Source organism: Mesoplodon bidens (genome assembly GCF_964165515.1).
Source record: "Mesoplodon bidens genome assembly, chromosome: 15".
NCBI classification, from domain to species: Eukaryota; Metazoa; Chordata; class Mammalia; order Artiodactyla; family Ziphiidae; genus Mesoplodon; species Mesoplodon bidens.
The window spans coordinates 35,218,627-35,230,656 of record NC_138171.1 but is presented as its reverse complement, the minus strand read 5'-3'; the positions used below and the strand labels follow the sequence as shown (position 1 = coordinate 35,230,656).

The window sequence follows — 12,030 nt, the reverse complement described above, 5'->3', positions numbered from 1 at the left end:
TTGTTTTTGTCTAATCATAAAGGGTGGTTAAAAATTTCCATGAGCTAAAGCTGAGGAAGGAAGGATGTGTCAGACAGCCCAGAGCTAGTCTCAATGCCATCAAATGCTTGCTCTGAGGCCTTGGGCAAGTAACCCAAGCCTCAGTTTCCTTAGCAGAGACGCTGGAGCTCAAAACCCACCCCATTTCTGCCCAGGGCTGTTTTGAGAATCCATGAGATAATTTCGTAGAGTGGACAAATACGAAGAATTTTAATATGCTTTAAAAGAGTTCCATATGACCCAAATTAATTAGAATCCATTTCCTTCTGAACCTGGGAGTGAAGGCAGATGCGGTCGTTAGACGCTGCTTTTGCTAAAATAATTCTTTTCAGAATGTTGGGGGGCGCAAAAAAGAGAAAATGGCAGTTGGAGGTTTATTCTTTCATGCCAAGCACATAGCAGGCCCTTTGAGTGTGTGTGGATTATCCACAGTGAGCAGGGGATGAGATGGAGAGGTGGGAAGGGTGAGAGGTGGGTGTGTGGGGAAGGGTCCAGGCTTGTGGCCAGCCAGGTTCCTCCTCCGGCGGGCACATCTGTACGTGTGCCTGTGTGTGACCCGCAGTTGGAGAGAAAATGCAAGTCAGCACCTTCCTGAGTGTGTCTCTGTCATTTCTCTATCCTGATCTAGGGAGCCAGACAAGGACACACCTGAGTGTGAGAAATGTCCCTGCTCTACCACTGATAGCCTTTCTGAACGTCCTGGGTCTCAATTTCCACATCTAACAAGAGGAATAGTACGATGTTTGGGGTTTGATTCAAATACTCCAGCACACTACAACAAAAGATATTGGGGGTATAGATGAAACAAGACTGAGTTTCAATTGTGAGTTGACAATTGTTGAAACCCCATGCTGGGTCCCTAGGGGTTCATTTTACCATTCTCTCTAGTTTGGGGCATGTTTGAAAATTGTCATAAGGATCCACTTGAAAAAATAAGGACCGGGGAGAAAAACAGTATCTTCCTCGTACGGTTGCTGTGAAAACCAGCGACGACAATATGACAATAACAGCTGCAGCAGCACCAGAACAATTTACTGGGCGCTTATGGAATGGCAGGCGCCCAGCGGGATCCTGGTAAGTTCCTCCCTACTCTTCCGTGCGTCTGTAGGCCAATGGCAGCAAGTTCCTACAAGTAAGGGAATCCCGGGCCTCCCCGCAAACTCCTCCCCTTTCTCTCCGCCCTCCGCGGCCCCTCCCTCAGAGGAAGAGCTGGGCTGGGGCCCAGCAGGTGTGGGGTTAAGGCAGCCTGTCCCGGGCCCCTGGAACAGCAGCGGCAGCGGCAACTGCACCAGCAGTGGCCGGGGCAGACCTGGCCCCGGGCCAGCTGGCTGGGAGCCCCAGGAGCGAGAAAGGGCGGAGGAAGGGGAGGAAGAGGGGAAAGAGGAGGAGGAGGAGGAGAGGAACAGTCAGCAGGCCCGAGGAGGCAGGACTTCCTGGCGTGGGGGTTGTCAACAGCCCCGAAAGAGAAAGACCGAGAGGAGCGGAGAGAGACCCAGCGGTGCCACGCGGGAGGAGACTTGGGAGAGCCACTCGCCGCGACGACCACCGAGGCGGCTCCACCTGCAGGACTGGGGGCTAAGCCGCCCCCTCCCGCATCAGTCCGCAGACCCTTGGGGCTTCGGAGGCCGCGCCTGAGCTCCGCCAAGGAGGCGGGGGTTCCTTCTTTTCTGGACAGCAAACTTTCCGCGGAGATGCCTTGCGGGGCGAGGTGCGGCCCCCGAAGAGGACCGTCCAGCCTCTGACTGCCGCCTGCGCCCCCGAGCTGCTGGGGCCAGGAGGCGCCGGGGAAGGGACAACCCAACATCTTAGGCGGCCGGGACCCCCGGCCCAGCTCGGTGGCCGCGGCCGAGAGGTAGGGCTCTGGGTTGGGCGGGGCGGCGGGGCGGCGGGGCGGCGGGGCAGGGCCTGCCTCAGGGATGGGGGAGCTGGGGTGCGGGGGACCTCGGTGGCCCAGCACAGGCCTCCCGTTGGCCTGGCCGGGCTGAGGAGCGGCTTCACTCCTGTTCACCCAGGCCTTGGAGCCCTTGCTCTTGGGACGACTTGGGTCCCGTGAGTTTGAATCCCAGCGAGAAATGCCCAACTTTGGGTCTGGGCCGCCCCTTCCTGCTCTCTGCGCCCTCCCGGATCTGTCCCCTCTGCTCTGGTCTCTGTCATTTCTGTCTCTTTGTCTCTGGCGGTTTCCCCTTCCTCCCCCCATTCTGCTCCCCAGAGAGGAAGCCCCGGAGGTGGCCTGCCCACTGCTTTCTCACACATTCTCTCTCTGTCTCTCCCCCTCTATGTCTCTCCAGTTTGCAAACTCAGCTCTGGAGTTCGGCGGTGACAGCGACAGCAGCAGGAAAAACCTGCCCCTGCCCCCCCAGCTCCCGCCGCCTCCCCTACCCTGTTCTCCCTTCACTAACCAGGCACCCACAGTTCCCGTAAGGCCCTCCTGCCATGTCGGACCCAGACATCCCCAGGGGCCCTGGTGTCCCCACCATGTGGCCCCCCTGTTCCTGGGGTGCCTGAGCTCCTCGAAGAGCCACCACCGCCCCCCTGCCCACCTTGGCCCAGTCCTGAACCCCAGGGACCATGAGTGGGGGTAAGAAGAAGAGTAGTTTCCAAATCACCAGCGTCACCACGGACTACGAGGGTCCGGGGAGCCCAGGGGGTCCAGATACCCCTGCCCTGCCGGTCCCCACTGGGCCCCCGCCCCGCCTGCCCAGTGAGGAGCCCAACCCCGAGCCAGGGGGCAAGGGTACCCCCCGGAATGGCTCCCCACCGCCTGGGGCCCCCGCCTCCCGTTTCCGGGTGGTGAAGCTGCCCCAAGGCCTGGGAGAGCCTTATCGCCGAGGCCGTTGGACATGTGTGGATGTTTACGAGAGAGACCTGGAGCCCCCTAGCTTTGGCCGGCTCCTGGAAGGGATTCGAGGGGCCTCAGGGGGCAACGGGGGCAGGTCTTTGGATTCCAGGTTGGAGCTGGCCAGCTTAGGCCTGGCCACCCCTACCCCACAGCCAGGCCTGTCTCAGGGCCCCACCTCCTGGCTCCGCCCACCCCCCACCTCCCCTGGACCTCAGGCCCGCTCCTTCACCGGGGGGCTGGGCCAGCTGGCAGTGCCCGGCAAGGCCAAGTTGGAGACAACCCCCCTGTCAGCCTCCCCGCCCCAGCAGCGCCCCCCAGAGGCCGGGACGGGGGATAGCGCGGGCACTTCCCGGGCTGCCACGCCCCTGCCCTCTTTGAGGGTAGAAGTGGAGGCAGGGGGCTCAACAGCAGGGACCCCTCCACTTTCGCGTGCGAAGGATGGAGCTCTGCGGCTGAGGATGGAGTTGGTTGCTCCAGAGGAGATGGGGCAGGTAAGAGCTGGGTTCAGGGTTGGGGGAGACACCTGAGGGGTGGTGCTTGCCCATTTCGACCTTGGCCTCCACTTCCATACTGACCTCTCCCCGCTCCATTGTCACCTGTCCATCACATCAGACAGCCCCGTCTTTTTTCTTCCTGCCCTCTCACTTGGAAGTCCATTCCTGCTCCTCACATGGCCCTTGTTTTCTCTCTTAGGCTCCCTCTTCCCCACGTTCTGCACTTTCTTTCTCTTTGGTCTTTCATTTGTTGCCTTTGGCCCGAGTCTCCATCTCCAGGTAGCCCAGTCCTGTCTCTCCATCATGGAGATGTGACCTCCTCACTTTGGCCTTCACCTTCTGTCTTGGTCTTGCTTCTTCACGCACTGAGGGTGGAGGCCCCAGGCAGGGCTGGGGAAGTTGGGCCTGCTGGGGTTGGGAGGGAAGGGCAAAAAGTAGGTATTCCACTGTAAATCTCTCCTTTGCAGTCCCATCTCCAGTTGGGTGTGTGGGGGGGTCTTCTTTCCACTCACCACCCTCCCAGCCCCACCTCCAGCTTTGTCCCAAGACAAACTTCTCCAAGACATTGAAGAATTGGGTGGGGTGAGGGAACCCATTACAAGGACGGGACGTTGGCTGGTTCGTCCTTTCTAACCCCAGTTGTCAGTCTCAGTTCCCTGCGTCTGGGTCTCTCTAGGATCAATCACTGGGGGTGGCCACCATGCATTGGGAGAGAGGTGGGGAGCAGCCGAGAAAGAGTTAAATCCTTTGCTCATTCTGCTTCCTGCCTCCAAAAGAGCAACAAGTCCGGGCTCGGGGGCAGGATGCCTGGGTCCTTGGGGTGGGGGGTGGGCAGCAAGGGATGTTGGATGTGTCTGTCCTGAAGGAGAAAATAACACGTTGGATGCAGGAGGAAACGCAGGTAGTGTGAGGATGAGAACTTTTCCCCTTCCTGGCCTTGGGCACAAACCACAGTATAAAAATAACCTGAGACTGTGTGTCTGGGCCTTGTCAGGACCGGTCAGGACCGGCTCCCCCCACCCCCTCCTGTCCTCAAACTCACGTCTCTCATGCCACCCCCCACTTTTCTTGAGTTCTTTCATTCAGTTCCTACCCCAGGGGAGAAGATGCGTTTCCTTTACTGGTCCCTGTCCACACACTCTTCCAAAGCAAGCTCCCTTTGCCCCCAGCCTCAGCTCTCTCTATCCTTAAGCCCTGCCTGAGCTTCCCTTGGGCCCACAGACCCTGCCCCTCTCCCCTCTGTGCCCCCAGTTCCCTCTCCTTCCCCCACCTCCTGATTCCTTACTGTGCCCCTGCCTCTGTGCTGCTGTTTCCCTGCCCCAAAGTTTGTCTTCCTCCTACACTCCCCCATGCCTCTTCTCCCCGGGTTGCCTCTAACAGGGGCCTGGAGGAGGGCCGGGGGCACCACCTGGGCCCCCTTCCTCTGTTCTGTCCCGCCAACCACCCTGGACTCTCTGTTCTTGGCTTTTTCCGAGAAGCTGGGGCCTCCTGGGGCCTCACAGAGGCGTCTTGTTCCTGTGGCCCCCGCCCTTTTGCAGCCACCCCCAGCGCCTGTTGGGCTGTGTGGGTCCACGCCCAGGCTCCGCCTCTCTCCATCTCCGTAACTGTAACCGCTCCCCGGTCCCCAACCCCCAAGAGCCAAGCTCAGGAGCAGAACTTCACCTGAGTCCCTAGAAGTTTGAGAGGAGAGGCTAGAATGGGTAGAGAAGGGGGGAGGGGGGAGGAGGTGGAGGACCAGTTTCTGAGGATTCATTCATTCTACAAATGGCTATTGAACAAACTACAAGTTCTGCCCTCTGGAGCTTACCTCAGCAGCAGGGAGGCAAAAATACTTTAATTTCAGATAATTTTAGGGACTATAAAAAAAAAGTAGAACAGTTCAGTGGAATTCACGAGTCACAGGATGGAGAAATACCTCTCTGAGGAAGTGACATTTGAGTCGCCTTAAGAAGTCAGGTAACAGAAGGCACAGTCTCTGACTGGCCTCTGATTAGGGGTCCTAGTTCAGGTGGTGGAAGGGTACTGGAGTGCAGACCAGAGCCCCTCTCCGATACCCCATGAGCCACTTTTTGGAAGCCACTCACCCAGTCCTCAGGATGGGTGCTGTTTCCCTTGTCTCTAGTACCTCCTTCCGCAGAGCCGGGGGAAAGAGGGGCTGCGGGGGCAGGACGCCTGGGTCCCTTGTCTTCAGAAGACGGGGTGTGTGGGGAGAGCTGGGGAGGGAGGAAGACTAGTAGGCAAGTTGTAAGGTGGCTGGATCCTTTCTCTCATTCAATGTGACAGTTCCCACCTGTCTGTCTCCAGGTGCCCCCACTCGACTCTCGCCCCAGCTCCCCAGCCCTCTACTTCTTCCCCGATGCCAGTCTGGTTCACAAGTCTCCAGACCCCTTTGGAACAGCGGCTGCCCAGAGCCTCAGCTTCGCCCGCTCCATGCTGGCCATCAGTGGCCACCTGGACAGTGATGACGATAGGTAGGTGGGCTCCGGTTCCCCACCCAGCACCTGGGAAAGCTGAGTGAAACTGCCTGGTAGGTGTCCTTCCCCCTACTTGAACTTAGGGAGGACCTCTTAAACTGAGAAGCCTGGCCTGGGCATAACACACTGGGCAAAGCTGATTTGAGACCTACTCCCTCTCTGTGGAGAGAGCTGGGTGGGACTCCCTGGCTTAGGACTGTCAAATGGTAGACTTTTTTAGAGTTTGAAGGGAGTCATTGTTGTCAAATTCCAGAGCTCTTGCAGATTTAGCGATCATCTGGCCAACCCTAAGAATTTACTGGCAAATGTTCAGGAGACCAGAATAGGGAGTCGGTCTCCTCCCAGTTCTCCCTCTCCCTACCGAGGGGAATGGTACTCCTGCAGAGTCCACGCAGACTACTTTAGGATCCTGGGACCTCTGGTACCAAGAAAGCATGTTCCTAAGGTTCGGTTCTCTGTGCTAGGATCACCATGGGGGCTGAGCACTCCCCGGAGGCCAAGGCCAAGCCAAAGCCGTGGAGAGGCTGGCTGTCGGTCACAGGGAAGGCACAGGAGAGCAGGATCTCCTGGGGTTCGCCCTTCAGGGGAGAATGTCCCGTTCATGGCACGGTGGGCAGAACTTTCTGTTTTGTGGGCCAGGTTTCAACGTAGCAAAGTCAGCAAGCTGAAAGGGGAGGAACAAAATCGCGAGTCAGATGGCCAAGCTGCTCCCTTCTGGCTGTGGACTGATAGGAACCCAGGAGAGGGGCCAGGGAGTCGCCACTTTTATTTTGGAGGGAGGAGTGGGACTTCCGGTTGAAGCCTGGGGGGAGGGACTTCCTGTTTGGAAGGCACTAGGGGGCGGGGCTTAGTGGGAAGTGGGGGACTTACTTCAGCGGAGTCTCTCCTTCCTGCCTTCCAGTCACGTGGCGACCCCACCCCCCTACCCCCCTTTCTCCAGTCAGGCACCGAGGCCTTGGGGGGGGCCAGAGAGGAAAGAGAAGGGGGTATAGGGGCCGGTGGGATGGAGGGCGAGGGGCCTGGTGGAGGCCTGGTGGAGAATGAGGGACAGAGCAGGGCTGGGCAGGGCCGCATCTGAGCTCCCTGCTCTAAGGAATGTGTGAGGTGTGAGGTCGGCCAGGCCCGGGGGAGTCATCTGCCCCCATCGCTGCTATTCTCAGCGCTTCCCACCCGCTCCCCTCCCACTTGGGAGGTTCCCTGGCACGGAGGCTCCCTGTCCCTCCCCCACCCCTGTTGATTTGAGAGGCCAGCTTCCAGCTTTCTCTTACAGAGTTCTGCCTCTAGAAGCCTCCTGAACTGTATTTTTTCGGCTTGTCCCCTCCCTCTCCTCCTCCCTCTGTCCCACCCCCTCAAACACCCCAGTCTGACCGGTCCGCCTCCCAGCCTCCACTTTACTCTGCTGAGCTCCAAGCCTCTGGGGCTCAGGCCCAACCCCTTGTGCTCCACCCTGCTGGGCCAGCGTGTTTGGGCTGGGCCACCTCCTTGGCCCCCTGGAATGGGGCGTGTAGCCCCCACCTCACCTCTCTGGTGTGCCGGGAGCTGGCAGAACAGGGTCTGAGTGGCATGGGACCTACGTTTTGAGAGGGAAAGTGGGCTGGGGTATTAAGTGCCTGGATCCCAGATGGGGAGTTGGGGATTCCTGACCAATCCTAAATCTGGGGATGGGAGAACAGAGGGTACATGCTGAATTCATGCCCCCAGCAGGGCCTGGCAGTTGGGAGGTACTTGAATAAGTGGATGGATGGATGCATGAGGGGATGGTTGCATAGGTGGGTAGATGGCCAGCATGGGGGATCCAGGCATTACAGGGAATCAATTCCAGGAACTCAGGAAAGAAAAGGTATGTTTATCTAGTGCTTCCTTGGGGTCAGATGCTACCTCTTATCTCACATAATTCTAAGAGCAACCCCATGATCCTCACTTTCCAGATGAAGAAACAGAGAGGTGGAAGGTTTTTAGAAACTTGCCCACTGTCACCAGCTAGTAAGTGGCAGGGCCGCTGTTGGAGCCTGGGTCGGACCCCAAAGCCACTTTCTCTCCCCTCTCCTACTGGAATGCCTGTGTCCCAAGAGAAGAGGAGAAAGCAAACATCTCTGCGATGCCCTTTCTCTCCAGGACAGAGGCAGGGACAGCTCTCCCAGTCTGGGCAAAGAGCCACCCCACCCCCCCCACCCCACCCCCGCCCACACACAGATCCAGGAGGGAGTGTAGACGAGGCAGCCAGGCTCCTGGGTGCTCTCATCAAAACACGGTGAGGGAGTAGGGCTGGCCCTGTCCCCCAGCATCAGAACCTCCCCACCTCTCCCAGATGTCCTGTTTCTTCATCTGATCCTCATTTTGAGGCTGTTTCATCTGACCTTCAAAAAGGAAGACCAGCCTCTACAGCTGTCCTTGCCCCAGGACCTAAGAGTCCTGCAGGGCCAGAGTCCCCAGGTGTGCATGTCGTGCTCTGCACAACTCCAGGGGGTGCCACTCACATTTAAAGTCACTGTTGACACTTGAAGTCATGACAATTTTCGAGAAGATGGCGATAAGTCTTGAAAATTTTATTCTGACTCATACAGAGTTGCTTTGGGGGCTTGTGGTGAACGCTGATCCCATCCAGTCAACCCCAAGCTTCCCACTCCTGACCCTGCTCAGGGATTCCAGCACAGTGCCAGGCAGTCCTTCTCGCAGGGGTTCTCAAAGGGAGGGCTTGGGTTGCCAGAGTCCTGGTCCCTTGAAGTGTTAATGTTAGAATGTGCCAGTGGAAAGTGCCGTCAAAAACTCTCCAGTGCTAGTCAAACAGGAGATAATGATCTATCAGCCAACAAATGTTTATTGTTGTATTATTCCTTTATTTCTGGCAAGAAGGAACAACTTACTTGGCATCTTTACTGAGTTTTCGCCAAGCAAGGCCAGTGTTCCTATTCCTGTGAATCTGCCCCTCTTTGGTCTCTGTGTGTCTGTGTGTACCGGTGGCTGGGGGGAGAGTTCTGTGGTGGCCCAGTCTCCACCCAGGTGTCTCGGTTTGAAATAGCTTGAAAACTGCTTTGACGCTCCAGCTGGCTGCCCTCCCTCTGCTCTCAAACTTGATTCCTCCCCCCAACCCCAGGAGTCCCAGGTATCCTTCCCCCACCCCATCCTGTCCTGCTCTCTCAGGCCTGGTCACCCTCTTGGTTACTCCACCTGTCAGCGCCTGCTGCACCCAGAGCTTGGATGGGAAATGGAAAATTCCCAGTGCCCTCGTGCTCCCTTCCTGGCTGCAGGGCCTCATCCAAGGGTCACCTTGGATTGAGCGCTAATTCCCCCCCACAGGAAAGCAAGTTGGAACTGACAACCAGGAGAGAGGGCTGGACAAGGGAGCACAAGGGTGAGGGAGGCAGCATGTTGGGGCCACCTTCCCTGAGAGGGGCGAAACTGGGGGTTGGAGGTCAGGACTGGTGATCCAGCGGTACTGGGAGGCATAGGTGGAGGACTGGCCCCGGGGCCGAGGCAGCTGAGGCAGAAGCTGGACAGGTGTGGGTGGTGAGCTGCAGGGTGAGGCAGGAACCTGGGGCCTGAGTGGTGGGGAGAGGGAGCTTTGGAGGAGAGGACCGGGTGCAAAGGACGGTGCAGGTTCTGGGACCCAAAGCCTGGGCCTGGGGACTCTTGAGCCAGGCCTGAGTCGACCTCTGGTGGCCACTTAATAAACTGCAGCCAGACCTGCTCTCCCCTCCCAGTCTTCCGTTCCCAGGACTCTTCAGAGCGCCTGCACCTATTCCCAGTGTCCCACCTCCAGCCTCACCCTCTCACCTCTCCTTATGCCCTCGCTCCCTCCAAGATCCCAAACACCAGACTCGGGTCCCAGGTCCATAGGTTGTACTCGTCTTTCAGGCTCTCTTTCTGTTGCCATGGTAACTTTCCCATTCCTCCTCAACCTCACTGTGGGAGGAGGGGAACTCTCTGGCTAGGCCCCAGGGGTCATCCCTGATGTGGGCTTTGTGTTTCAGGGAGGTGCTCATAATCCAAGGAAGACCACAAGCATATCAGAAACACACCCCACCCATCGCCTTCACTCCCTTTCTTACCTCGCAGCTGAGAGCAGCTGAGGCCTTGAGGGAGGCCAGTGTTCGCCCAGAGGGGGCAGGATGGGGTCAGAGGTGGGAAGAGGCCTCCCAGGGCCAGGCTGTCTCTCACCCTTCACACCCTTCCCCGCCCCAGGCCTCTGGCCCTGCAGCCCCTCCCTTGACTCCCCTGACTCAGCCCCCCAGCTGACTGTCCTCAGCCGGCCCCCCTCCCCTCCGCTCTGGGATTGGTGCCAGGGTGAGAAGGGGACACTGGCACTGACCGTGTCTGGGAATTCCCGCCCACCATGGAGCCGGCGGGAGGGGGTCCCCGTGTCCCTGAGGAGCCAATAGCAGCCAGGCTTTGCCCTGGGGAGTGGTATATAGCTTTCAGGCCAGCACCCCCTAGGCACTGTCTCCTTTCTGCCTGCCTGGCACCAGCCAGACTCTGCTCTGCCCGGGGGGCTTTGAGCCCCCCAGGCAGTCCTTATGATACAGCTCTCTCCCTCTGGGGAGGCCCAGGGATCCTTTCCCCTTGGGGATGGCCCAGCCAGGGGTCTCAGTCAAGTCCCTGGTGTCCTCGTATGAGACCCGAGTGGTGGGGATGGCTCCGGGGCCTCCCCGGAAGAGGGGCTGTGTCTCCTCTCCTTGTTCCCCTCGGGGAGCATCCCCCATCCGAGGGGCATCTGGACCCCCGCCCCACCGGGGCTTGGGGGGGCACGGGCAGCGGCCCTCACCCCGCCGGGGGATGGACAAAACCCTCCTCTCCCTGATTCTCTACTGTCACAGGTACAGGCAGGGGTGTGGGTGGGAGGCTACAGCAAATGAGGCTTGTGGAGGAGGCCAGAGCCTGCTCTGAGAAGCACCTAGAAGGCAGCAGGCTGGGGTGTCCAGACACCTGGCTTGGCACCTGTTCCTCCTCCTTACCGCTCGTCTCCCTGTGTCTCTCCAGTGGCTCCGGAAGCCTGGTTGGCATTGACAACAAGATCGAACAAGCCATGGTAAGAGAAGCCATCTTGGTCCCAGCAGGTCCCGGCTCATGTGCTGATGCCCAGGCCCCTGCCTCCGTTGGCCGGCCCAGTGCTCCATCCCTGCTCTCCTCATTATTAGGGAATACTGACTTCCGCTCCTTGACCTGCTCCCAGCTGGGTTCCCTGGGGTCCTTCGCCCCCTCCTGAACCCTTGACATACCTTGCTTCCTAGCCTGCTCCTGGCCCCTGTCTCTGTCTTTGAGCCCTGACCTTGCCTCTGTCCGGCATCCTTGCGCATCCCGATACCCCACCCCCTGCGCCTTCCCTGTTTGACTTCTTCCCCAGTGATCCCCCATCATCTGGGATCAGGAGGCTCTCCCACACCTGGCTTCTCAAGGCACTGGGCAGGGGATGAGGTTGGGGTGGCCTGGGACCCCTGACGCTTTGCCTGTCCCTGGACCCTCAGGACTTGGTGAAGTCCCACCTCATGTTTGCGGTCCGGGAGGAGGTGGAGGTGCTGAAGGAGCAGATTCGGGACCTGGCTGAGCGGAACGCCGCGCTGGAGCAGGAGAATGGACTGCTGCGTGCCTTGGCCAGCCCCGAGCAGCTGGCCCAGCTGCCTTCCTCGGGGGTCCCACGGCTGGGGCCCCCAGCGCCCAATGGGCCCTCAGTCTGAGCCTCCCTTCCTTCACAATGTGCCTTTGGGGGCCGCCACAGCTGCTAGGCCTTGAGCCAGCTGCCTGCCCCCTCTTCCTATGCAGCTTTAATGCCCCCTGATCCCCGGGGATGGGAGTTGAAGGCTCAGAAGTGGCCTGTTCCCCGCCCTTCCTTGATCTCCCCATAGTGCCCAGGGACTGGGCTGGGGCATCCCTAGACATTGATGGAGGAGGGAGGGCATCAGGACAGGGTGTTAGATGGAGCCCCCCTCCTCCCTCCCTAGGGGTCAGTGTTCTGGGACCCCCCCGGCAATAGATGGCTTGGAGGTGTTGGAGGCTGCCTGGAAGACATCCCCACCTTGTTCCCTGGAGTGCCCCCCTCTCCTCTGCCCAGGGGAGGGAGTACAGAAAGTATCTGGAAGTTCTGGGATTCAGGTTGTTATTAAAATAATAATTATAATTAAAAAATCCGAAGAAACTTGAATCTGGAGGTTGGCATCTCGTTGCTTGTGTCCAGATGTGGGACCTGCAC

The 12,030-nt window shown here is 58.8% G+C and overlaps 1 protein-coding gene across 1 annotated transcript; it reads left to right on the top strand.

Moving 5' to 3' along the window:
• The first annotated feature begins 1,754 nt into the window (after positions 1–1,754).
• On the top strand, positions 1,755–11,982 carry LOC308629562 (TSC22 domain family protein 4). Its single transcript, XM_081257557.1, has 5 exons — positions 1,755–1,891; positions 2,328–3,369; positions 5,677–5,843; positions 10,824–10,872; positions 11,309–11,982. The coding sequence occupies exons 2-5, from the start codon at positions 2,608–2,610 to the stop codon at positions 11,516–11,518; spliced, it is 1,188 nt and encodes a 395-aa protein (XP_081113683.1). The 5' UTR covers positions 1,755–1,891; positions 2,328–2,607; the 3' UTR covers positions 11,519–11,982.
• Positions 11,983–12,030: the final 48 nt, after the last annotated feature.